Source organism: Lutra lutra, chromosome 16 (genome assembly GCF_902655055.1).
Source record: "Lutra lutra chromosome 16, mLutLut1.2, whole genome shotgun sequence".
NCBI lineage: Eukaryota > Metazoa > Chordata > Mammalia > Carnivora > Mustelidae > Lutra > Lutra lutra.
This window is the reverse complement of record NC_062293.1, coordinates 51,727,314-51,753,464: the sequence shown is the minus strand read 5'-3', so window position 1 is coordinate 51,753,464 and position 26,151 is coordinate 51,727,314. Positions and strand designations below refer to the sequence as shown.

The following is a 26,151-nucleotide window of genomic DNA, read 5'->3' as shown; positions in this document are numbered from 1 at the left end:
TGCCTTCAGCTCAGGTCATGATCTCAGGGTCCTGGGATCGAGCCCCGCATTGGGCTCTCTGCTTAGCAGGGAACCTGCTTCCCCCTCTCTGCCTATTGTGCTCAAATAAATAAATAAAATCTTTAAAAAATAAAAATAAAAAAGATGCAAACCCAGGCACTATGGCCCCAGAATGTACCCTTAGTCACTGCAGAAGCCTCTGGGCCTTTCCCTGGGGTCCCTCAAGCTCTAGGCAGCTGGGCCCAGCCAAGCTGAGATGTGAGGTATCGCCAGGGCACCAGAGGTCTTTGGTTTGTCCTGTCCCTGGAGCCGCAGGGTTGGGTGGTGGCCACTGCTGCCTCCGGGAGAGAAGGCCAGCCCTACTTGGTTGAACCTGACTTGTCCCTTCTTCCCTGCAGCCTCAAGGCTGTCCTGGCTGGGAGCCCTCCAGACAACACTGTGGACCTGTCCGGCATCCCGCTGACCTCCCGGGACCTGGAGCGGGTGACCAGCTACCTGCAGCGCTGCGGGGAGCAGGTGGACAGCGTAGAGCTGGGCTTCACGGGCCTCACTGATGACATGGTCCTGCAGCTGCTGCCTGCACTCAGCGCGCTGCCCCGCCTCACCACGCTGGCGCTCAATGGCAACCGGCTGACCCGGGCCCTGCTGCGTGACCTCACCGACACTCTCAAGGACCCCAGCAAGTTCCCCAATGTCACGTGGATCGACCTGGGCAACAACGTGGACATCTTTTCATTGCCGCAGCCCTTCCTGCTCAGCCTGCGCAAGCGCTCCCCGAAGCAGGGCCACCTCCCCACCATCCTGGAGCTGGGCGAGGGCCCCTGCGGTGGGGAGGAGGCCCGGGATGGGACAGTAGACCAGGAGGACCCTGGGGGAGGCCCTCTGGATCCTGCCAAAGACCATGAAGGCAGGGAGACTGTAGGTACAGTTCAGACATGACACAGAAGTGGGGGTCCTCACCAGGGAGTCCCGGTGGGGTAGGAGGACTGAGGCAGGCTAGGGGGCCCCCCCACCAGCAGCCTCAGGTAATCACCCAAAATTGGCCTGGACAACCCCACTCACCAGAGCCAGATTGTAGCATCTGGGAAGGGGGCTGTGCAATACTGCTCCAGTCTTCTCACTTCCCCCTCTTGTCAACCTCCTCTGCCTTTTGGCTCCTGAGAAGTCATGTATGGCTCAAGTCCCCAGATTTGTGGTTGGTCTTGTATGGAGAGGAATGCTTGAGCTACTCTGGGTCAGAACTTAACCCCAGGCAGGGAGTGATATTCCCACCCTACATCTAACCCAGTATTTTGGGATGGAACCTTTTTTCTCTGCCCTAACACCCGGCCAGGAGTCTGGAGTAGTGGCACTGACCAGTTCCCCAAAGACTCTCAAGAACCTAGTCCCCATCTGAGGTGGTGGTCTATCTCCTCCCTGTGAAGCCCTGAGGAACCACTTCTCAGTCTCAGCCTCCACTTAAGCCCACACCTCCCCCTGGGGTCCCAGGCCCTGTCCCTGGGACCAGCCCCTGCATACCCTTCAACAGACCATCCCAGGATGCCTACATACATGGCATATGCCCCCAAAACCCCCCAACCCAGACTACCAGACCTTCACTAAGGTTTCAGTGTTCCAAGTCAGAGTACTTCCCTTGAAAAGAATTTTAAAAACCTTTTCATGTTGCTTGTGGAGTCCCCCAGAAAGTCATCAGGGATACTAGGCTCACTCCCAAAAACCTTCTAATAAAAAACTCAAGACCATGAAAATGAGCTCAGACTTAACAACTCTTGGCAGATCTAGTGCCTCCCAGCAAGACAGCCAGGAGATGAGGATGAACTGGGGGTTCCTTGAATGGTTCTCACATCTCCCCCTTAATACTACCAGCTAAAAATCCCTTCTAGGCACATTAAGCCCTAAAACCAAGGAAAAGACTTGAAGTCCAGGGATACTGGAGACCAACCTTTTTTTTAACCTGAGAAATTTACAGATGCCCATGGTGGTGAGCAGAGCACAGGCAAACGGCAGACAGTTGAGAAGCATGGCCTGTCAGGCCTCTAGCCCAGTGACAGGTAGGTGAGATCCCAATTCAGGAAGGCACCAAGACGGGCTAGGTATAAAGCCACACTATGGGGACCCTGCCTGCCACTGCCCAGGTGTTTGGGCAAAGCACAGTGCAGAGCTTCGGGAGGTAGGCAGCTATGCAAAAGGACACAGCCTAAAGTGCTTTGGAACTTTTACCCTCCAAGTCTGAAGTTGTTAGAGGGGAAACAGCTTAGGCTGACCTTGGAGAAGGTGACAAGTGCTAAAACCATGACTGCTAATGTGACAGCAGTGACCACTTTTTCTTCAAATACATGTTTTTAAAAACCAGTACTAAAGACCATCCTTTATTGCAGTTTGTGGTAATTGCACATAAGTATCAGTTTCAGGAAGAACTATGTTTGCATCTTAAAGAACTCAGACCCTTACCCAACAGAACAAATTCATACAATATTTAAAACTATAGAAGCTCTCTGGGTAGGAAAGATAAAAATACAGTATTTATAGTACATTACTAGAAAACTCAAGAATTCAATGACACCAACAGTGCTTACCCTACAGTTTGCCAAACACACTTGTTGGCTCTGCTTTTAAGATTAAGAGCCAAAAAGAGTTGGTTCACTTTTAAGAGAACAGACTCCGCATCTCAGCACAAGGTAAGCACGGTTTCCACACCAACTGTTGAAGCCTAGGTTTTCAGTCCGAACTGATGGTGACCACAGGACCCTGAACTGCTGCAGCATGGCTGACCATTCTCTGCAAAGACGGCCTGCAAAGAAACTAAGTATCAGTCTCACTTCCTGCTCCAACTAACAGTTATTCACAGTGTAAAAAAGGTATCTTCAGAAACCATACATTCACCACTACACAATCTGCCGGTAATTCCAGCTATTTTGGGTGATTTCATCATTTGATATCCTTTTTCTGAGAATCTCTTTTAACAACACTAGCCGTTTATTCATTCTACCACGGGGGAGGGGTCCTTGTCCTGGGAAGCTTACCTCTCCTTGGGCTGAGCTGCAGCCGCCACCAGCTTTCAAACTCCACACCGCGATCACCGTTCTTCAGCACACAAAACCCAGAGGGGAATGAACCGAGGCATCCCTAGTCAGGCAGCAGGTAACAAAGGCAGAGGAAAGAGTTTTGCTCATGAGAGCCTCAACTACAAATTCCAGCCCATCCTAATGGCAGCCCTTAAGAACCCACTGGAGGTGTTTTTTCGTTCATGAAGCCATGTGAAGTCTGTAAGTCCTAACTGGCTTTTCTGGGTGTTGCAACCTCATTTCATCCCATCATTTTAACCCCACACACCTACGCGGTCATCTCCAGGGACCGAGGAAAACTACATCTCAGTAGACAGGCAACTGGGACAGCAGAAACTCCCGGCTTTCCTCTGCCCTCTGCTCCACTGCCACCATGAACCGTATCTGTATCTCCAGGATACGCTCAATGAAGGTCAAGGGCTACAGTAATACAAGGTTATTAGGTTAGCTGGATAAAAGTGCCACTACCTGACCTAACCGGGAGGTCACCTCATCTAACGGCCGGCCATGCAAACTGTTCCACAGACCGAAGCTTACCTTAACGGCAGGCCACTGCTCCTCCCTCAAACACTCAGCAGCTGGTCTCGATCTGATCACACACCGGTGACCCCGCAGCACTCATGTGCAACCTGGGTGAACAGACGAGAAAAGGTCACTGTCCCAACCAGACCAACTTACTCCAGGGCGGCAGCAGGTGGGCAGGACTTGTTGACCGCAGTCAGCCAGGAACGTTATCGTCAGTTATCGCTTCTGACGGCACTTCCTATAGATGATTTCATCAGAGCAGTCAACACCTCCCTGCTCCCCAGCACCGCTCCGGACACCTGAACGGGACCTAGAACTCAGCCCTGATTGCTTGAGGAACCACGGTGGGGGGGGGGGCACTGGCCGCTTTAAACCAAGCATTTTAACGGAATTCACCTCTGGCGATGGCTGCGGTAGAACAGCTCAGGGTCAGCAGCCGCGCCCTGCCATTGCCACTCCAAGCGCCAGGCTACGTGTGCAGTGCAGAGGGGCACAATTACTGCCCAATTCATCAACCCTGAAGGGGCAGCCAATGCCGGTGCACTCAGACCAACGAACACGGAAAAGCGACGTGAGGGGTTGGCGTAAGTCCTGCCCACACTGGGTCCTACCTCCGGGTGGGAGACCGCTCCCGGCCTGAAGGCGCTGCAAGGGATGTGCCACCTGGAACACGGGAGGGCGACAGGCATTAAGGGCACGTAGTGCTGTTCAACCCGACCGTTGAGGCTTCCGCGACCACGGTCAGACAGGCATCAGAGTCGTCAATTATCGCTTCTGACGGCACTTCCTAACCCCAGGATCATCAGCACCGTCGGGCAAGCCCTCCTCGATGTCCCATGCCCCACGCTCCCCCGGGCCGCGCTTACCCAGTCCTCCCGGGTTGGCGCACCTCCCACGCCCCGTCCGGGGAGCAGGGAACCGGCCTTCGGGGACCTCGGGCTCCGGAGTCGACGGCGGCAGAGGCCCTGCTGGAAACAAGCGCGCGGGCCTTGAGCCTCAGTCCCTGGCAGCCCTGCCTGACTCTCCCCAACCGCCGCGCCCGCCCCGAAACCCGGAGACGCGCCATAGGGAGCCACCCTGCGCCCCCCCACAGAAGCTTCCCGAAAACAACTTCTCAGAAATTAAGAAACCTTTAGCTCCTTCGCCCTCGCCGCCAGCTACTAGGCCCAATCACACACACCACTCACCTCCATTTTCACCGTACGGAAAAGATCGTCTCTTTTGCGGCCTGGGCCTTTAAGGAGTCGGAATATTCCATTCTTCACAGAAGGGAGGGTAATACTGGCAGAGACTCACGGGAACCTCCAGCCCATTTCACGATGCAGACTCCGCCTCACCACCCGGGGACACCCCCCTCCGTTAGAGCCTATGGTCTCTTCCACGTCCCCGGGAATTCTGGGTCCTGCGGCGCCCGGGGTGTTCAGGGGGCATGCGCGGGGGCTGGAGCGTATCTCTTTAGCTCCGCGGTTTGGAGGACGTTTCTCAGCCTGTGTGAGCTTCCGATGGCTCGTGTGGTAAATGAAGCTGTCGGCACCGCAGAGGCTGTTCTGAGGATCACATGACATACCACGCTTGAAACCCTGCGGAGCCTTGGCAGGCTACAAGCATTCATAAAATAGTAGCTGCTTCTCATTCTTCGGGCTGCCTGTCTGCTCTCTCCCCACGGCCATTGCCGAATATCCGCGGAGCCTTTCAGAACGCCTGCGCGCCGACAGCTCGCATCACTCCCCTTGAGAATGACCTCTAAGGAGCGAGCAGACTTGTCTTAGCTGAAACCGCTTCCATCCCCTCCGCCCCTTCTTTCCTGATTCCTTAGGACTCCTGCATCCGTTCCCCAACCCACGAGCGATGGAAACCTCTCCCACTCCACGAATGCTTTCGTTTCAGCCTTTGCACATGCTCCGGCCTCTGCCACTTAAAAGCCATTCAGTGCAATCGCATTTTATAAACGCTTATTACTCTGAGGAAGAGCAGTTCGTCCGGACGAGAAAACTGGAAAAGCTATCACGAGACAACTTTCTGGTCTTAGAATTTTAAGGATTTTATTTTATTTTTTTTTTTTAAAGATTTTATTTATTTGACAGAGAGAGATCACAAGCAGGCAGAGAGGCAGGCAGAGAGAGAGGAGGAAGCAGGCTCCCTGCTGAGCAGAGAGCCCGATGCGGGGTTCGATCCAAGGACCCTGAGATCATGACCCGAGCCGAAGGCAGCGGCTTAACCCACTGAGCCACCCAGGTGCCCCAGAATTTTAAGGATTTTAATGGTGGGGCGGGGGCTTCCAGCAAAAGCCAAGTCAGGGGGTTAAATAAACGGGTTCCTCGGTCTGCCTGAAGAATTTGGTAAAGGTCCTAAGGAGAGCATGGGGGGGCAGCAAGGGTATCGGGGAAGAGGTGTCTGGAAATTCGGGGTCAAAACCGTGGAGGACTTGGGGAGGCCAGCTAGGGCATCCTGTGGGCATTGAAGGAGCCTCTTAAGCCTTCAGGGCACAGAAACACCCTAAGATGTTTCTCTTTCTCTTCCATCTTAGGAAGGCCCCTCTGCCTGCCCTGCAGTACAGCTTGGAGGGGTAGGAACTGAGCAGGCAGCCCAGAAGAGAAAGAAGCTAATAATCCAGGGCCTGAAGGAAGCCATGGAGCTCAAAAGCTTTGAGAGAGATCTTGGAGGTGGCTTTAAGGGATGTCCGGAAGCTATGGGAGAGGAAGGAGTGGTGGCTGTGTTTCCTGTGTCTATCACCGCATATCTGTCATGACAGCGGGCACAGCACCCAAGAAAAGGACCATCCTGAGGCTGGGCGCCAGCAGGGAAGGGTCCCCTGTGCCTGATTGAGGCTGAGAGTAGCCCAGCCCCAGACAGAGAAATGCTCACCAAGACGTGCAGATTGTCAACCAGCCCAAGAGCCCATGAACTTCACTTAAATAATGTTTCCAGGAGAGTTAGTGATGAGAAAATATTTATTTACATTTGCTACCGAAGTTCCCTGGAGGCCCAGAGCCACCAGGTAGGGCTGGGAAGGTCCCCTGACTCTGTCCCGAATCTGGGCCATTACTGGGACTTTAAGAGCTGGAGTGGCAGCTGATCTTCCTCCGAGGCAGTGTCCTCCTCTACTTGGGAGGCTGGGGCTGGATACTTCAAGGTGCCTGTAAATAGGATGGAGAGCACTGTGGCTTGGCCCTTGGGCTGTGTCCCCAGGAGGACAAACAGGAGGCGGCCACAGCCATGAAAGCACATACTCTGTGTACAGCGGGTAATCCCGAAGTCCCCAACAATCCCTCTCTCTACCTCCCCCTTCCATAAGCATTTCCTGAACCCCAGCTTGGTGCCAGTTGGGGGCTTCCTCCCAGAAGTTCAACATTCCTTGTGGTAGAAACCAGGACACCTGAGACTTGCTGAAGAGCTGGAGGGAAGTGAGAAGTAGGTGTTCAGGGAGCTTTGAGGGAACCCAAGCTGTAAGGAAGACAGCAGATTTGGACACCCAGAGAACGGGAATGACACTTCCACAGAGACCCAGGGAAAGCAAAGAACAGGGAGCACCATAGAGGGACCAGCTGTTGCATGGAGGGAGGTGTTGGAAATGGGCAGGATTATAGCACTGGATCTTCACCTCCGCACTGAGGAGTCAGTCCTTCCTGGCAGTGGGAGGCATGGAGTGTGGGCCTCGTGTAGTTTCTGTCTGCCTCAGAGAGAGAAGCCCAGAGCAGAAAGACTTGTCTAAAGGAGAGGGTGCAGCCCTGAGCCCAGCAGTGGTGCAGAAGGGGGAGAAATGAGGGGTGGGGGCAGAGGGGTGAGTGGCTGCCTGGGAGGGGGACATTGAACAGAGATCTTCAAGGCCTCCTGCCTGGGTGAGGAGGTGTGGGATTGCACACACACTACCTGGTAGGATAACCCCACAGTCTTTCCTATTGGGAATTTCCAGTTGGAAGCTCCAGCTGGCGGTGGGTATGGGATTGGGGTGTGGAATTCTTGGGGCAAGATGAGGGGCAAGGTGACTTTCAGAGTCTCAGCATTAAAGTGACAGAGTGGTAGGACTCAGAGGAAGGGAGACAAAAAGAGGGCAGGCAGAAAACCTGTGGCTTTGTGAGGGCCATGGTCATCTGGTCACTAGGGACCCAGGAGCCTGGGAGACCAGCAGGCTTTGGAGCCAGAGTCTGGAGGAGTCCCTGCTACGCAGGGGTCAGAGGTGATGCAGGTGCTGTCGTGGGGATGGTTTGAAGTGGGAGCTACTGAGATTCCAGAAAGGACATACTGTGAAGAAAATTAAGCCTCAGAACAGGCCTAGGGTAGAGATAGGAGGGACTGTCCCCACACTAGAATGGACAGGACGCAGGCCACGACAGTGGGGGAAAAGCACCAGAAGTGACTTCTCAGGGCTGTGGGGGCTGGGGGCTCCTGTAGCTGGGGAAAGCTGGGGATCAACAAGCCTGGCCTATCAGTGGGGGCTCTGGGAGATGCCCCCGAAGCTGCGGGATAGGTAGGGGGCCTTCTCTAACCTGCTCCCCGGCTGGGTCCCCAGGCTCAGCCCAGGGCTGGCGCTGGAGGGCCCGCTGAATAGGCCCAGAGGCAGGAGGTGTGGGCAGGTTTAGGGCTGGAGGGGGGAAGCACCAACAGCCTCAGAGTGTCTCCCAGGTGACCGCCTGAAACAGGCCAGTAAGGAGGTGGGAGTGGAGAGGAAAGGTGGAAAGTGCTCCTTAGTGGGGTAAGCCTTGGACACGAGGGAGGTCCTGGCCTAGACTCTCCATGGCTGAGTAGCCGAGCAGACTCTCTCTGTCTCTCTCTCTCCAGGGCAGGACTCCGGCCACCGCCGCTACTCACCAGGGACGTCTGGCCCTGAGGGCTCCTCACAAAGGGACGGCAGTGTCTGCTCCCACGAGGCCCAGTTCACCTCCTCCACCCTGAGGACCACAGAGCAGCTTTGAGGCTCCTGGAAGCCACCTGTGCCACACGCTCCGCCCCAGGAGAGGGGCGCGCGGAGACACAGGGTAGACACGGGGACTGGGAGGAGGATGGGCTTTGGCCACCCCTTCTCCCCAGACACTGAGCCACCCACCATCCCGCTGTCCAGTTGCCACCAGGCTCTCTCTCCCGTGGAAGACTTTGTTTTCCATGGGAGGGTTGTCGCCTCTGTGGTCAAGCTAGGAGAGTCGGCAGGCAGACCAGCCGGGGCAAGGCTAATGTGCTGTAACCTGAGGGTCCCTCTGGCTTCCTGGCCTCCTAACTGTTTCCCATTTCAGGCCACGGAATAGGTCAGGAACAGCCTGACAGGCGGTAAGTGGCGGGCCTGGGCCTCTGAGATCCAGCATCCCTGACCTCGCCTGCCTGGGGCAGAGTGCCTGGTGCTCCTAGGCCCTGCCTTTCCCACCAGACCTGACTCCTGGCAGCTGTCCCCTGGCTTTTAAGAGGGTACGGCTGAAGAAAAATAAAAGAGAGAGTAAGGCTGGGGGCACCAGTCAGAAGAGCATGTGACTCTTGATCTCCCAGTCATGAGTTCGAGCCCCACACTGGGTACAGAGATTACTAAAGAAAAAAATTTTAAAAAAGAGTAAGGCTGGGGGCACTTGGGTGGCTTGTGGGTTAAGCCTCTGCCTTTGGCTCCGGTTTTGATCTCAGGGTCCTGGGATCGAGCCCCGCATCAGGCTCTCTGCTCGGCAGGGGCGCCTGCTTCCCCCTCTCTCTCTGCCTGCCTCTCTGCCTACATGTGATCTCTGTCTGTCAAATTAAAATAAATAAATAAATAAAGAGTAAGGCTGGCCTGCCCCACGGCAGCCTCCAAGGATCATGGGGCAGTAAGGCCCCAGGCCGCCTGCCCCTCACCTGCCTCCTTCCCTCACCTGAAGCACCAGCGCTCATCGGGGCTGCCATCCGGCCTGGTGCCAATGGTCAGCTTCACACCGGCCTGCTGCTTCTTTCTCCTGCACCACCAGTAGCCATTCTCCATCTCCAGGACAGAGATGGCTTTCTGCGGACAAAGGACACGTGAGACAGTAGCCAGGAGGATACCTCATAGCACTTGACAGTATAACCCCAGGTCTGCTACACAGGTGGATATGAGTCTAGCTCCAACATTTGATTACCTGAGGGATGGAAGCCCCCTCAGGACCCCCTCCCCCAATCTCAGTTTCCACACTTGCAGGTGGACAGGTGTCGGGAAGTCAGCCCATAATGCATGCTCAACAATGACTTGGAGAGTTACAGATTCCAGAATTCCACACCACGAGGTACAGGAGCTTGTCTGCTCTGCCCACACGGAGTCTGCCCCCTGGCACAGGAGGGAATTAGGTGGGGCATGGAACTTGTGGGTGAGGACGCTGGCTCAGAGAAGTAAGGGGCTTGCCCAAGGTCAACGGTGAATCAGTAAGAGTCCAGCTTCCCAGCAAGGCTCTCGGAGTACCAACTGCCCGCCCGCACCCCCACCCTTCTCTGGAGAAGAAGCAGCTACTGCTTTCAAGTTAGGCAGGTGTCACATCAGCCCCCAACTACAGGGGCCTCTGCGCCCTGACTCCCGCAGACTGGCCCGTCCCAGGACTGCAAGTCCTGCCTCACCCACCAAGCCGACCCCACCAACGGTATGAGAAACACAGAAGGTGAGCTACATGAGGGCAAGGATTTGATCTCGTTCTCTGCCGTGTGGTTCGCATGTAGAACCGAGCCGAGCCTCACGGTAGGCTCTCGAGAAGTCCTTGATCGTGATCAAGATCACAATCCTGATTAACACATGGAGCCCCCACTAGGTGCCAGGCACCATCCCAAGGGCTCTAGATCTGTGAGCTTTCTCGATCCTCACAACAGCCCCCGGAAGGAAAGCATGGGTGAGGGGGGCCCAGACCACAGGCCGTCGGGGAGGGGAGCCGCCCTCAGCACCTGCAGCTTCCAGATGCTCCAGCTGTCAGAGGCGACACTGTTGACGGTCTCGCTCATGAGGGCGATGAGCATGTTGAGCAGCAGGATGTAGGTGAGCAGCACATAGGCCAGCAGCAGCAGGAGCACGACCCCGCGGAAGCGCAGCTGGTCCTGGAAGGCCAGCTCACCCATGCCGATCGTGAACTTGAACAGCTCCAAGGAAGCGTCCAGGATGCCGCCGTATGGGGTGGAGATGCCCTCCTCCTCCGTCCCTCCTGCCCCAGGCTGTGCTGCTGCCTCCGTGGCATTGGGGCCCCTGGAGCCCCTGGGGTCCTGGGCTTCCCGGCTCAGGCTCACCAGGGCTGCAGGAGGGAGGAAGTGGGGATCCTCAGCCTGGGGAGGCCAGGGGCAGCCTCCAGGGCATACGGACGAGGCAAGGGCTGGGCAGGGACTAGAGGGGCGCCTTTACCTACAGCAAAGCCGAAAAGGAAGACTAAATAGACGAGCAGGAAGCGGAGCAGGTCCCGCAGGATGACCTAGAACACACGCGTGCATCCAGGAGTCAGGGCGGGGGGCTAGGCCTTCGGGCCCGACCCCTGACCCCTGCCGCGGCCCACACCACCCACATGCACAAAGGTGTGCATACACAAGGCCTCGAGGAGCCACATGGAGTAGACAAGTCTTTAAAGAAACCTAATCGGGGGGCGCCTGGGTGGCTCAGTGGGTTAAGCCTCTGCCTTTGGCTCCGGTCCATGATCTCAGGGTCCTGGGATTGAGCCCTGAATCGGGCTCTCTGCTCAGCAGGGAGCCTGCTTCCCCCTGTCTCTCTGCCTGCCTCTCTGCCTACCTGTGATCTCTCTCTCTCTCTCTCTCTCTCTCTCTCTGTCAAATAAATAAATAAATAATTTTAAAAAAATAAAAAAGATATCTAATCAGGGGTGCCTGGGCGGCTCAGTCAGTTAGGTGTCCAACTCTGGATTTCATCTCAGGGTCATGAGATCGAGCCCCCAGTCTGCTTAAGATTCTCTCTCTCCCTCTGCCCCCTCCCACTCAGTGTCTTTCTCAAAAAAACCCCCCAAAACCATAGAGCAATATGTAATCTTCTCATCTGTCTCTCTGAGTGTTTTCACTTCCCCTACCACAATGTGCCCTGCAGCAGGGCTGACGAGTTACCCATTTTGTTAGCGACCAAAGGAGCATATTCCAATGCTTAGAACAGGGCCTGGCCCACAGGGCACACATCCCAAACTTTTGCTGATTACGTAAATGGATGCATAAAAGTCCACGGGCCCAGATGTTCCAGGACACAGGCATGCAGACGAGCTCCTGTGCACCGTGTCTGCCCCTGGGCTGTGCAAAGATGCACGTCCTCCCCGGGGATCATGTGTCTGCTTACCCGTGCAGAGTACTGACCCCTGAGGGCAGGTGCCTGCACACTCATGCTCCGGCTTGCACTCCGAGAGCGCCTGGCCAGGTGAGCCGTGGAGGAGAGCACCTGTCCGATGAGGCCCAGAGGAGCCCTGCTGGAGGGTGGTGCCCAGCTTTGCCTGGTCAGGCTACTCCGGGGCCACCCCCATCTCTCACCTTCTGGATCATGACACTGTAGATGCCCGTGTGTTGCAAGCCACGTGTATAGTAAAGCAGGTTGAGCCAGCCCAGCACCAGCGAGGACACAAGCAGAGGCAGGTACCACTCTATGGCCAGGAAGCACAGCACCTGGGACAGCACCGTGAGCAGGGCCTGGACCAGGCTGTGCAGGGAGAATCTGGGTCAGTTTGCAGGCTGACCCCTGGCAAGGCTCCCCCTGACCCCCACTGGCCAGCGCTGACCACCGCTGCCTCTCCCGCCACCTCCTGATGGATGGGAAGGCCTCCGTCTGTCTGGGACCGGACCCCATCAGGTGCAGAGCGAGCACTCAGTACGGGGAACTCTCAGGGATGGGAGCGGGAGGGCACTGGAGCCCCAGGCCAGACAGCCTGCACTTTAGTCCCGGGCCCCTGGCACTCCCTGATGCCGGGTCCCCTCCTCTCAAGCCAGCCAGGAGCCCTTCTGCCACACCAGCCTCTCCGGGGCCTGAGACAGGGGAGGGGAGGGAGGACCCACGTACAACAGCAGCTCAAAGTAGCTGTCCACGAAGGAGATCCAGATGAAGAGACGGCGCCTCCAGAAATACCACAGCTGTGGGAGAAGGGGCACAGGGCGTGTGAAGTTTGCTCCCCAGGCCACCGAGCACCGAGCAGCCCTGCTGCCCCACTGGGGGGTCTTAGCCCGGGCTCCCCACTGTGCCCCCTGCCTGTGGGCCTGGCTCTGCGACCTCAGGGGCTCAAGCAGCCTCTTGGACTCTGGGTGGGGGGGAGTGTGGAACTCATAAATCCTGCTGACCCCTAAGAGAGCTTTGAAGCCTGTTTCCAGAATGTGTCCCCCCCCTCCCCACAGACTCCCAGACAACACCAGGGGCCTCTGAGCTCCCCATGGATCCTGATGAAGAACTGGCTCACTACTCCTGGTGAGCGGAAGAGCTCCCTCTCCTCCCCTCCCCCGGTCTCGCAGGGACCCCCCTGGATGCCAGCCCACCTGGATCTGGTCCCCAACTACTTCCCACTCTGAGGCTCAGTTTCTCCTCAAAAGGCCCTGCTAGGGGAGTCGACCTGAGCCTGCCTGCCTCATCCTGTCTGTGGTTCCCACGTGAGGAAGGAACGGCCCAGCCAAGGGACCTGGGGGCGGGAGCTTCCAGCCGTGTTCTTTGGGGAGCAGAGTTGGCAGGGCCCGAGGAATCACAGAGGCCATGTGCTACCCCACAGGCACCCCAGAAAGCGCAGCAGGGAGGTGCCAGCCCCAGAACCCAAGGCCCTCAGCTGCCCTGAGGCTGGTAGGGGCGGGGCTGGGTAGAGGATTCGGTTTCTGTGGTTTTCAGGAAATGAAGGGATTGTGGTTAACTCCCTGGAAGGCCCCTCCTGGTGGGAATTCTACATTTGCTTCTGGGTGGTCTGGGAGCCCATAGAGTTTCGGGTCATGGGATGGGGGCGGAGGGGGTGATGGGAAGAGCCCTCACCTGGCCCACGAGGATATAGACGCCCCCAAGCAGAATCAGGATGTGGCCAAACAGCAGCAGGGAGTCTCCAGCAGTCACTTCCTGGGGGAAGAAGGCCTGCGGAGGAGACAGTCTGGTAGGACCTGGGGCCTGGAGTCCCCTGCCAACAGGGAGACTCTCAGCTGAGGGCCGGATCTGAGCATGAGCTGTGGAGAGACCACACAGAGCAGCACAAGGAGCACGGGCTCAGCAGCAGGACCCCCACCCCCACCCCGGATTCTAGCCTGTCATAGAGACACACTGATGTGGTTTTGAGGGTGGGGTCTGGCGCCAGACTGCCCAGGTTCAAATCCCAACCCCCGCACTTACAGCCTGTGTGACCCTGGGTAAGTTACTTCACCTCTCTGTGCGTCCCTTCCCTCAACTGTAAACTGGAGATGGTAACAGCTGTCACCTCAGAGGGTTGTTGTGAGCAATGATTAAATCAGTTAACACAAGTCACTTCCTTAGAATACCGTCTCCCGTATGGCGAGCCCTGGGCCAGTATCCTTGTTTTCCCCACGGTGCGGGCTTCCATACCGTTATCCTCTGAGGCCGAGCTCGGGCTTATCACTCAAGCCGTCACAGCCTCGGTGTGAGGATCTGCAGACAGGGCTGGCCACCCCACCCTCCACCATCATCCTCCAGGGTCGCTCCCAGGAGGCCTTCCCCAAAATGTGCCCCTCCAGGGCCTTGCCTTCTCCAGGGCCGGCTGGTGGTAGGCAACCAAGGTGAAGAGGACCATGTAGATCAAGTAACACAGGAAGTTGAAGAAGAATTTGGGGATTAGCAGATCCCACTTCGCCTGCAACAGCTTGTTCAGTGGCTCTAAAATCACCATTCGGTGCCGGTCCTGGGGATGGGAATGCGAGAGCAAGGGTCAGGCTCAGGTCAGGCTCAATGCAAGGGCTGAGGGAAATGGAGGTGGGGTGGGGGGGCAAATGAGCCCTCCCCACCGACCTCCACCCCACCCACATGGCTATGGGTTGACGGAGCGCCTCATCCTCCAGCCCCAAGCAGGGGCTAGTCAACAGGCCGCCCGTGGTTGCCCCCAGGCCTCCGGTCTGCTCCGCACAGGTCAGGTGGGACTGGGGTGTGGAAGGATCATGGGCCGGGGGGGCCACATCCCTACTGGCACAGTCCCAGGGCAGCTTTGGTCCCGCGGGCAGCCCTGACGTGTGGACCTTGCAGGGAGCTGGGCCAGGTCTCCTTATGCACACCCCTGCCCCCCTGGGCTCACCGGGCTTCTGCAATGAAAGGCGATGATCTCCAGCACTGAGTTCTCCTCCCAGCTGTCCACAGAGGCCAGGTCATACAATGACACCCGGACTGGCCCGTAGCACCACTCCGTAAACTTACGGGAAAGTGACTGGCACGGCTCTGGGAACTCCCGCTGCAAGATGTGCCTGAAAATCTGCAGTGGGGATGGGGGCACATGAGCTTGGCCTGCATGGCTACCTCCTAGCACTGACCTTGGGTAGGGAGAAAGGGTGGCTGGGAAACAGCACCCCGCAGAGCTGCCCACCACCTGCAGAGCTGCACAGAGACACATGCACACACCCGGACACACGGGTCCTTGTGCGTATGATTGCTCACACATCCCACATGCTCAGCCATGATATAAACACTCCCGTCCACTCACATATGTCCAGGTCTCAGGGAACCTGGCTCTTCCTTCCCCACTCCTGTCCCGAGGCCTCTTTCCTGGACCCCCTACTGGCAGAGGGACCACCAGCCCAGGGCTCCGGGAGGCCCCCTGAGATATGAGCTACACAGATGTGTACACTTCTGTGGTCAGAGCTCAGAGCTTCCAACATACTAGAAAGCATCCCTAAGTTGAACAGGTTAAGAAGCAATTTGGTTTTGGCGTGCCTGGCTGACTCAGTTGGTGAAGCAAACTGGTGATCAAAGCAAAGTTGGTGATCAAAGTTGGCCTTTGATCTCGGGTCATGAGTTCGAGCCCCATGCTGGGTGTAGAGATTACTTAAAAAAGAAGAAGAAGAAGCTAGGCACCTCGATGGCTCAGTCGGCTGGACATCTGAGTTTGGCTCAAGTGATGATCTCAGGGTCCTGGGATTGAGTCCCGCATCAGGCTCCCTGTTCAACGAGGAGTCTGCTTCTCCCTTTCCCTCTGCCCCTCCCCCTTGCTCATTTTCTCTTTCTCAAATAAATAAATAAAAATCTTTAAAAAAAAGAGAGAGATAGAAAAGCAACTTGGTTTTACAAATGAGGAATGGGGAAAGGAAAGGCCACCCAGCCATGCCTCTGGACAACAAAGGGAGGTTCCCTTTGGAACCTAGGTTCCCCAGAAACCTTGGGGAATAAAATGGTAAAACTCCCATTTATGTTTTTTTAATCTTAACCGTTAAAAAGGCCTGTGTTTGAAGCATGGGGCCCTGTGTAAAAGGAACAGGTTGCCCACCGTGAAGCCCCGCTGATAATTAGGCTCAGACAACCTTCTCGTTGTCATTTGAAAAAAAAGTAGAGCTGAGTCATGCTTCCTTTTTATACCAAAATAACTTCCAGACAAATCAGTTTTAGGCATTAAAAATAAAACTGCAAAGTCTGGAGGAAAATATGGATACAGAATATATATGTATACGGACACACACAAGCTTTTATATATATACATGTATATATATATATATATATATATATACACACACACACACACATACACAGCCTTATAGAAGGTATTAAACAGTACCAAAACCAAGGAATTCTAAAGGAAAAGATAATTAGAATTGTGTATATATAGGAAAATGAAAAAATTCTGCAGGGCAAAAATCCCAAAAGAAATGCTTTTATGGGGCACCTGGGTGGCTCAGTCGGTTGAGCTGCTCCCTTCGGCTCAGGTCATGATCCCAGCATCCTGGGATCGAGTCCCACATCGGGCTTCTTGCTCCATGGGGAGCCTGCTTCTCCCTCTGCCTGCCTCTCTGCCTCCCTGTACTCTCTCTATCTCTCTGACAAATAAATAAATAAAATCTTTAAAAAAAGAAAAGAAAAGAAATGCTTTTATGGGGTGCCTGGGTGGCTCAGTTGGTTAAGTGGCCGGCTTTTGGTTTCAGCTTGGGTCATGATCTCAGGGTCCTGGGATCAAGCCCTGCTTCTGGCTCTGTGTTCAGCAGCAGCAAGGAATCTGCTTGAGATTCTCTCTCTCCCTCTCCCTCTGCCCCTCCCCGCTGCTCTCTTTTTCTTAAATAAATAAATCTTTAAAAAAGAAAAAAAAATGTTTTTACTAACAAACCAGAAGAAACATTTGCAGCTGTTATAGAAAACAAAATGCTAATGCATTCATTATGAAGGACACTTACCAATCACTATGCAGAAAACCTAATAGCAAATCTAATCATACAAGAGGCAAAGAATATCAAAAGACTGTCTCCTCATCGAGAAACCCAAATGACTTAAAAATCCCAGTGTTTTATAACGTAATTTATCAGTTCAGTAGTTCATACATAATTCATCAATAAACACACATATATTAGAGGTGTGTGTTGGACATGTTCTTAGTACCAGGAGAGTTAAATCAAAAAGTGGGGACCCTGGGATGCCTGGATGGTTCAGTCGGTTAAATGTCTGCCTTCGGGTCAGGTCATGATCTCAGGGTCCCGGGATCGAGCCCTGTGTGGGGTTCCCTGCTTCTCCTTCTCCCTCTTGTGTGCATTGTCTTCCTCTCTCAAATAAATCAATCAAATCTTAAAAAAAAAAAAGTGGGGAGACCAGTGATCTATGTAGAAGACCACCCCTGGCTCTTTCTGCAGGAATTCAGAATAAGTCCTGTTGCTTCCTGGAAAGGTGGGGAAGGAATGGGGGCTAGCTAGGTACTCACCTCGATTTTGCCCTCCTTGGCAGCCAGCTTCAGGGGTGTGAGTCCCTGCAGGTTGGGGATGTCCTCGAGCTGCACTGTGGGGCAGAGATGGGCCCCCTCGCGGAGAAGCCTGTCATACATGTTGATCACCAGGGCGCTGTTCTCGGTTGAGTTGTCTGCGATCATGACCAAGGCATGCAGCACCGTGTTGCCGAGGGAGTCGGTGGCCTGCAGGCTGGCGGGCTGATGCTCGTTTTTTAGCAGATAGGTCACCACCTCCCACTGGTTGGTGCACGCGGCCAGGGAGAGTGGCAGCTCGCCTGGGGGCCAAGGGGAGGCAGCTTGAGCCTCAGGCCTCCCAGCTTCCACCTGCCTACTCCTCATGCTCCTAGGACAGAAGGCCAGACCTCCTTCAGGAGAGACCACTATCCACAGGAGAGGAGGGAATGCTGCCTTGGGATCCCAGGCCCTCCCAGGTCTGTACTATGAGGGAAGATGGTCCCAGACACCGTGGAGGGCAGCTGTGCCTTTTCCACTGGTGAAGGCGACCCTGTCCAGCTCTTGACCCAAGGGAGTGGCGACCATAACTCTTTACCATCTAAAGGAGCAGAACATGGAAAGCCTAGTGGTGCAGTCAGCTAAGCTTTTGGCTCAGGTGGTGATCCCAGGGTCGTGAGATGGAGCCTCGGGCCGGGCTCCACATTCACTGTGGAGTGTGCTAAAGACTCTCTCTCCCTATCCTTTTGCCCCTCCCCCGCCATGCTCACTCGCTCACTCTCTCTAAAATGAATAAATCTTTTTAAAATTAAGGGGCGCCTGGGTGGCTCAGTGGGTTAAGCCTCTGCCTTCGTCTCAGGTCATGGTCTCAGGGTCCTGGGATCGAGCGCCGCATCGGGCTCTCTGCTCAGCGGGGAGCCTGCTTCCCTTCCTCTCTCTCTCCGCCTGCTTCTCTGCCTGCTTGTGATCTCTGTCTGTCAAATAAAGAAATTTAAAAAATCTAAAAAAAAAATCTTTAAAATTAAAATACAAGGGGGCGCCTGGATGGCTCAGTGGGTTAAGCCGCTGCCTTCAGCCCAGGTCATGATCTCAGGGCTCTCTACTCAGCAGGGAGCCTGCTTCCCCCTCTCTCTGTCTGCCTCTCTGCCTACGTGTGATCTCTCTCTCTATGTCAAATAAATAGATAAAATCTTAAAAAAAAAATTAAAATACAGGGCGCCTGGGTGGCCCAGTTGTTGGGCAGCTGCCTTCTGCTCACGTCATGATCCCGGAGTCCCAGGATCGAGTCCCGCATTGGGTTCTCAGCTCCATGGGGAGTCTGCTTCTCCCTCTGACCTTCTACCCTCTCATGCTCTCTCTCACTGTCTCTCTCAAATAAAAATAAATAAAATCTTTACAAATAAAATAACCCTGTCTGGTCAGGTTTCCCACACACGAGTTTTGCCAGCCCCTTCCCCTCCCCCGGGTCTGGGTGTGGATGTGTGGGGAGCTTCCTTGCCCAGACAAGGCTAAAATATCTCCTAAGACAAACTGCTTTTGCAGGCAGCCCAGTGATTAGAAGTATGAACCCTTGGGGTCAGACAGCTCTGCCACCCATTACCCATGTGACCTTAGACAGGGCCTTAATCCCCTCTGCCCCTCAATTTATCCAAGAAAGGCTCCTCACCAAAGTAGAAGCAAGTCCCCTGGCTCTTTTTCTGGAAGAAGTGGCCGCAGGCCCGGGCATGCACATTGGCCCCATTCTCCACCAAGAGCTGCACACACTGCAGGCTCCTCTTCTCGATGGCAATGTGCAGGGCGCTGTGGCCTCGGTAGTACTCATCCGTGCATTGGGCATTGACCAGGGGCTGGGGATTGCCAGAGTCCCGGTCGATCTGGAGCAATGGCAGGATGCAGGCGTTGGCTCCATCCCGAAGGTTCAACACGGCCTTCATCAGGCACGTCTTGCCCGTGGAGCCCTCTGTGGGAGAAGGGGAGGGGAAGGGGCACTAGAGTGCTCAGGTGGGGAGTGGCTCGGCTGCCCACGAGCCTGCACAGCAAGCTCACGCAGGGGGATAAAAAATGATTGTCACACATGACTGGTGGGAGCAGAGCCATGCGGCAAGGTCAGTAAGTCTTGAGCCAACAGGTATTAAAATACCAATAGGGGGCACCTGGGTGGTTCAATCGTTAAGCATCTGCCTTTTGCTCAGGTCACGATCTCAGCCAAGGTGGCGGGATCGAGCCTCGTATCAGGCTCCCTGCTCAGCAGGAAACCTGCTTCTCCCTCTCCCACTCCCCCTGCTTGTGTTCCCTCTCTCACTCTCTTTCTCTGTCTGTCAAATAAATAAAGAAAATCTTTAAAAATAAATAAATAAATAAATAAATAAATAAATAAAATACCGACAGATATGACTGTAATTTCTGCCTCAAGGATAAGTTTCTAAGACATAAATTTGTTGTATGTGCAATATGGTCTACAAAAGACCATTCAGAGCAACGTTAGGTGGCTCTACCCCTTAACGGCTCTGTCTCCTTGGGGAGGTCACATGGCCTTTCTTAACCTCAGTTTTCCTGACTGTAAAATGGGACTATTCCAGGGTTGTTCTAAGGGCCCAATGGAATTACATACAGAATTTTTAGTACCCAGAGGGCCTGGCACAGAGTATGTGGAGGCCAAAAACGACACACAACCTTAAATGGCCATCATTAAGGAATTCGTTAGCTAAACTGTGGTAAACGTACACAACAGAAACCTCTGTGGCTGACAAAGTGACTGACTTAGAGGTCTGTGTACTGAAGTGGAAGGTACGAGATGGAGGCACCTGGGTGGCTCAGTGGGTTGAGCCTCTGCTTTTGGCTCAGGTCATGATCCCAGGTCCTGGGATTGAGCCCCGAGTTGGGCTCTCCGCTTGGCAGAGAGCCTGCTTCCCGCGCCCACCCCCCCGTCTGCCTCTCTGCCGACTTGTGATCTCTGTGAAATAAATAAAATCTTTAAAAAAAAAAAAAAAAGAAAGTACGAAATGTAGCACATGGCAAGACCCATCACATAAGTATGTACCTAATATATTTAAACGCTTTGAAAAGATAGATGCCAAATCATTAACGGGGATCTGGGATGTCCTTCTGTTTTACCCTCAGCTTTACACATGCCATTACTACCTGAATCTTCTAGAATACACAAATCTTGTTTTTCTAACCAGACTGAACGATCAAGATACTTCAATCTGGGGCAAAAAATGTTCTGAGATGGGTTAAGTGTATGGTATGTGTATTACACCTCAACAACGCTGTTATACAAAAAGAAAAGAAAAAGAAAACAATGCACCATGGAAGCCTGTGAGTATCCATTTGGCCAGTGAAATGGGCTGAGGACGGCAGAGGTAGGCCAGGAGCCCGTGGGGTGGGTGGACGTGGGAGGCACAGCCATGACCAAAATGAGGCATTCGGGCTGGAGGGCTGCTGAGAACTGCCCCTTGGCTCTTGACCAAGGTCAAGGCCAACCCGTCTGCCAAGTCTCAGCACAGCGGTCAGGGCGCAGGGGCTCTGGCCCGCAGGGCAGACCTACCTGTGTACTCTTGGTCGGTGAGGTACTTGCTGGTTCGGGACAGGTACTCTGGTAACCCAGCCAGATCCTTGGGGACACCCCGGGCAACTGCGCTGAAGAGCTGATCACGGTCAAAGCGGTTTGGGTCCGGCTGGCTGTGGGGATGTGACTTGTGTCTGATGCTATGGAAGAACCATGGCCCCTTCAGGAAGCCCCCAACCCGGGGAGCCCTTTCATGGAGTCCTGTGTGCACCTTGCAGGCTCATGAGCCCCGGGGGGAGCCTTTCTGAGGAGCTCTTCCTCCCAGGGCAGACCAAGGACTCACTGAGAGACCCGAGAAAGGGAGACGGGCCTGTCCGTCTGATTGGGGCACTAGCCCCGGGCACCTGTGACTCCAGGCAGAGCAAATGGAGTCTGGTCTCAGTATCAGGTGCTTATCATTTGCTGGTTGACTTGATGATTTCACAACAGGCTCCTGATCCCAGAGGGAGGATTTCAGTACAAGAACGTGTCATGCCCTTGACCTGGACCCCCGGTCGGGATGGGACCACATGTGCAGAACGGGCTCACATGGGGGGGGGGGGTGTCTAACTAACTCCAGACCCTGACTGCTAACCTCCAGGCAGAGTCTAGGCTAGGCAGACAGAGGTTTCTCAAAGACATGGGGGCCCAGCGCTGAAAACTATCAGATGCTCACCAGAGTTTGACTGAGAAGCCACATTTTGGGGAAATGCTATAACTCTTTAGCATTTAGAAGCTTCTGGTGACAGGGAAGGGGAAAGGAGCGGGGGGACCCATCCTGGGGATGCCCCCCATGCTGGGGGCTCCTGGAACCATGGTCAGCAGATATGAAGGGACAAACAAAGGTGGGGGGCTCTTTGATTCCCTGGAGAGTCTCAGGTCCTGGCTTCACCAAGGAAGGCTTTGGTGACTCTGATGAATGGGGGATTGTTGGGCTCAGTCATGTGTTAAAGCTATAGCTGTGTGACTGAGAGAGCCAGGCCCTGTCTCCTCCATGGCAGGAAGTTGGGTGTCCGCCTGGCCTGGCCAGACACACCCTCATCTCCCCAGCAGGCCACGTGGCCACACCATGACCAAGAGGACCATGCGGGTGACTAGGGAGCCCTATGGGCAGTCTGGCTGGGGGAATTGGCCATTTGGACAAAACACTTCCTGTCACAGGGTGGCATCACCGTCTTGGGGTAGGGCAGCCCAGCGAGAGCACAGACAGCAGTGAGGGGCCTATTCTGCCTGTCAGGGAGGCTCCCCAGCTCCCAGAAGCCTCACGCACATCCTCTCCTGGCCTGGTCTGAATCTGACCGTGGCCTTCCAACACCAGTGATGGGGGCGGGGGCAGTCTCCGGGCTGGGCAGCCAAGGGCTGGTGCCCCATCTCGGGCACAAGGATGGAGGAAGGGGCTTTCCTGACGGAGTCCTGCCTTGTCAGCCTCATGCATCGGACTTCACACTGAGGGGAGAGACCGGGCAAACCACACACATACCCGAAGGGGCACTGGGGCTGGGCCAGGCCACCAAATCTGACTCAGGGTCCTCCACTAGAGGTGAGCGTCCCCCGCCCCGAGTCCCACCCCCGTTTGCTGCCTCACCTGACACCTGCTGGTTTGCGGTATTTGAGGTTCACTTTGATCTGAGGGGAGGACTTCCGGTCCTCCCCCTGGAAAGGTGACTCCATGGGGGGTGGCCCATCCCCGTGGCCAGGCTTTCCTCTGTCCGCCTCACTGCCATCTTCTTGGTCTCCATCCCATGTCTGGAGCCTGAATGCCGGAGGGCTGGAGGGCGAGGCCATCCTAGGGCGAGGAGGCTGCTCTGTCCGGCTCAAACCTTGGTGACAGAGCTGTCAGAAGCCCCTTCTTCTTCCCAGCCTGGGTAGGGATAGGAGGTCCAGCTGAGGCCTACAAAAAGAGAAGTTTAGAAGCTGAGTCCAAGTAGACCCACCCACCGAGTCAGCCCAATGGGACAGGGAATGAGCCGTGAGGGAGGCAGGCAGAGGGTGAGGAGAGAGAAGGAGGCCCCTGGTGTAAGCTTGGAACATGGGAAGAACAGGGACCCAACAGGTCTGCCTCTTGATGCAGTCCCATGGGAAGGGTTGAGATTGTCCCTGACTGTCCCTCCGGGACTTCCTGGGATCTGAGAGACCACAGCTGCTGATCCAGGAAAACAAACTCTCGAGTTCATAGCATGAACCTTTCTCTACATCACATCTTGTCCAGTGGCCAATACTCACAGCAGGTAAGAGTGCCGTTGTAGGCTAGAGGCGGGTCGTTCAACCTCTTGCCACAGAAACGGTTGGAAAACCAGTCTGCTAAACCTCTTATTTTGCTACCAGGACAACTAAGGCCCGGAAAGGGGAAGTGACTTTCTCAAGGTGGTCAGCTGTTGGCAGACCCTGGTCCAAAACCACAGACAGCATGCTACCATGACGGTCTTCTTCAGTTCTCAGTATCTCTTGGGGCCCATCCCAGTTTTCAGTCTGACTCATCTCTGAAGGCATCAAATGCCACCTCTCTCTGTGCTTTTGGGTCTGTGGGGGCTTCAGAGTGGGGAGGGAGACCCCTCGCTGGAGGCCCAAGCTCCCCCTGACAGACAAGCCCACCTCAGGTCCTAGATGGGGCTCAGGGCTTTGACATCTCTTCACAGGAGAATGGAAACCAGAGTTCCCATCGCATGGCAAGGCGTGGGGCCCCGGTGGGGGGTGAAGTTAGGGGGAAGACTATGTGCCCGCCAGTGGGTAGGAGCAGGAAGAAGGAATAAGAGCGAGCGGTGGGTGGGGGGACAGCTGGGTGGGAGAAGGGGGCAGGGAGCAGAGAAGAGCATGGGAAAGGAAAAGAAAGGCCAGAAGTAGAGAGGGTGGATGGTGGCAGGGCTTGGGGTGTGTCCCATCCAGCTTCAGGCTCCCACAGCCCTCAGGGACCTGGAGGTGGGGGTGGGGGAGGCATTTTCCCACAGAAGCTGGGGAGGCCGGGATCTGGCTGACTGCCTCCACATGCAGGGTATTTTTTGTTGTTGTTAATTAGTTTTTGGTTTTGGTTTTTTACTTCAACGTGAGCCACCATCTTTCTGTCCAATCTGGGGCATCCTCCCCAAGCCACACACCGTTTAGCTGGCGTGTGTCCCTAACCATCTCCCCCGCCCCCCAGTCTGCCTCCCCGGAAGCCCCCCAGCTCACCATTGCCAAGAGTCAACAGCAACAGCTACCTGTTCAGCCCCCGCCCCCATCCTGGGGGCTTGACCCTCACCGGGCGGGAGGAAGGGGTCCGGCAGTCCAGGTGGAAGCCGGAGCCCCTCGAAGACCCTGGCTCGGGGCTGAAGAAGCAGGGAGCCCCCGCCCTCCGGCTTCGCTGCCCTGATCAGTCACTGTTGGGTCAAGGCCGCCCCCTCCCCAGATGTGCCCGGATCGCCCACCGACTTACCTGGCAGGGCGGCCGAGGCTAGGGCTCGGCGTCCGGGGCCGCGGACCGCTGGGATCCCGGGCCTCCGGGGCTGCAGGGGCTGCTGGAGGAAGTGAAGCCGGGAGGGTGGCGGGCGCTGACAGCCCGGAGCCGCAGCACCTCCCCAAGCTTGCTCTGAGCTCCGCCGGTGGGCTGCGGTCTCGGGGTCTCTGGGTCTCCGCACCCTCAGCCCACCCGGCCCGCCGGCACGGTGTGGGGTAGGGGGATCTCTCCCGGGTCGGGACAGGAGGGCCATCAGTGAGTGACCATCTGCACCACTGGCCACACCCTGCTCTCGGGAGACACGCCCCGCCTCCCCACCTCCACTGTCTAGCCAAGGAGGGCCCCGGTGGGGGTGGGGCAACCAGAGGCAACCCTTGGGTGCTGGGGCCTTGCCTCCGGTGGGAGCCGGCATGGAGTGGGGGGTTCTTGCCCCATGGTGCTGATGTCTACCTCCTTCCGCGCCCCACCACAGGGCTTCCAGGGGCCATGTGGCTCAGACTGGGAACTGGTGGAACCCATCACGGGGCAGATAGAACTAATGCGGACGGGCCCCGGGGACAGGAGAGACGCAGCCCAGCACACGACCCAACCAGCTAGCAGTTTGCGGGGATTTTCCCACCTGCCGGGGCTTTCCCCCAGCCCCCCAGCCGGGGTGGGGGGTTGGGGGCCTGTCAGTGGCACACTTCCTTTCGTGAAAGGCGCTTCCAGCACCAACCAGCAGGGGCCGACAGGGAAGCCCCCAGGTAATGCCGAAATCATAACTCCGGGCCACTCCCTGGTAGGGAGGAATTCCACACTAGGGTTTAGGGACTCAGTCACCCTGCTAGGAGACTAGGACACCTTCCTCTTCCCAGGTCCCTAAAATCCAGTCCCCTCCCCAAACCTACCAAATTGTCTCTTTCTCTGTCTGACCGAAACAACTATCATCTCTCCTCGGGGAGACTGCAGCCATCCCCCAACTAGTCTCTCTGCTTCAGACCAACCCTACCGTCGTACTCCATTCTCCCTACAGCAACTGGAAGGATCTTTGGATCTTTGGAAAACCTGATCACCCCCACTCCTCTGCTTAATCCCACCTCCCACCCCCAACCCATTGCTTCCCCTGGGCTTCAAATACAATGCAAACTCTACACCATAACCCTGTGAAGTCTAGATGTTTTTCTCCATCTTCATCTCTCATCGCAACCCTGTCTTGCAGGTTACACGCTAGACCTGCGCTGTCCAATTGGGTAGTCGCTAACCACAGGGGCTATTTAAATGTAAATCAATTATAATGAAACAAAATTAAACATTCAGTTCTCCAGTCACGGTAGCCACATTCCGAATGCTCAGTAGTCGCATTTGGTTACTGGCTACCATATTGGACCGCACAGATATAGAACTTCTCCATCATTCCAGAGAATTCCATTGGACATGTGGCTCTAGACACTGGGACGCATTTCAGTTTCTCCAGTATGTCATGCCCCCTTCTGTTGCCTCCAAGCCTTGCACAATTGGTGCACCAGCCAGGAACAACCATCCCTGCCCACCCCCACAAACACTGCCTTTGTTCTAGCCAACTCCTACGCATCTGCTGTCTCTCCATTTAAACATTGTTTCCTCTGGGTAGCCTTTCCTAGACCGTGGACCAGGTTGGGGGGCCCCATTATGTGCTCTCATGACACTTAGTACTTCTCTGATCATAACTCACTATCCATTATTGTTAACATCTGTCTGGCTTCACCTTTAACAATAACAGATGCCTACTAAGCGCTCAGCACGGGCCAGACACTGTGCCTAGTGCTTTACGTGAAACTCCCAGAGCAACCTTATTTCACAGACTGGCAAACTGAGGCTGGGCAGGGTTAGGCACCTTGTCCAAAGCCAGAG

At 55.4% G+C, this 26,151-nt stretch overlaps 2 protein-coding genes and 3 non-coding genes across 13 annotated transcripts in view; 1 reads left to right on the top strand and 4 right to left on the bottom strand.

The window, feature by feature from the left end:
• The window catches only part of LRRC75A (leucine rich repeat containing 75A), a 44,096-nt gene extending 42,532 nt beyond the window's left edge, over positions 1-1,564 (top strand). The window contains exon 4 of the mRNA XM_047707364.1: positions 399-1,564. Coding sequence (XP_047563320.1) covers positions 399-939 — 541 coding nt within the window. The 3' untranslated portion in view covers positions 940-1,564. The remainder of the gene's footprint in view (positions 1-398) is intronic.
• Positions 1,565-2,353: 789 nt separating this feature from the next.
• TRPV2 (transient receptor potential cation channel subfamily V member 2) lies at positions 2,354-24,706 on the bottom strand. 9 transcript variants are annotated; one of them, XR_007123387.1, is made up of 21 exons: positions 24,262-24,706; positions 22,438-22,743; positions 20,853-20,986; positions 18,972-19,265; positions 17,330-17,628; positions 14,735-14,908; positions 14,192-14,347; positions 13,477-13,572; positions 12,532-12,602; positions 12,009-12,174; positions 10,894-10,960; positions 10,446-10,786; positions 9,416-9,543; positions 8,400-8,479; positions 6,550-6,727; positions 4,778-5,137; positions 4,457-4,558; positions 4,202-4,253; positions 3,603-3,694; positions 3,024-3,126; positions 2,354-2,791 (listed from the first exon to the last, which is right to left on the bottom strand). XR_007123387.1 is itself a non-coding variant. In XM_047707362.1 (15 exons), the coding sequence occupies exons 2-15, from the start codon at positions 22,635-22,637 to the stop codon at positions 6,633-6,635; spliced, it is 2,301 nt and encodes a 766-aa protein (XP_047563318.1). In that variant the 5' UTR covers positions 22,638-22,743; positions 24,262-24,706; the 3' UTR covers positions 6,524-6,632. The 9 variants fall into 9 exon arrangements, 1 of the variants encoding a protein (XP_047563318.1); XR_007123389.1 differs by having other exon boundaries at positions 4,480-4,558; XR_007123388.1 differs by having other exon boundaries at positions 4,457-4,555.
• Positions 2,863-2,934, bottom strand: LOC125088260 (small nucleolar RNA SNORD65). Its single transcript, XR_007123656.1, has one exon. It is a non-coding gene; the product is annotated as a small nucleolar RNA SNORD65 (small nucleolar RNA).
• Positions 3,782-3,851, bottom strand: LOC125088246 (small nucleolar RNA SNORD49). The gene has a single exon (XR_007123643.1). It is a non-coding gene; the product is annotated as a small nucleolar RNA SNORD49 (small nucleolar RNA).
• On the bottom strand, positions 4,330-4,400 carry LOC125088247 (small nucleolar RNA SNORD49). The gene has a single exon (XR_007123644.1). It is a non-coding gene; the product is annotated as a small nucleolar RNA SNORD49 (small nucleolar RNA).
• Positions 24,707-26,151: the final 1,445 nt, after the last annotated feature.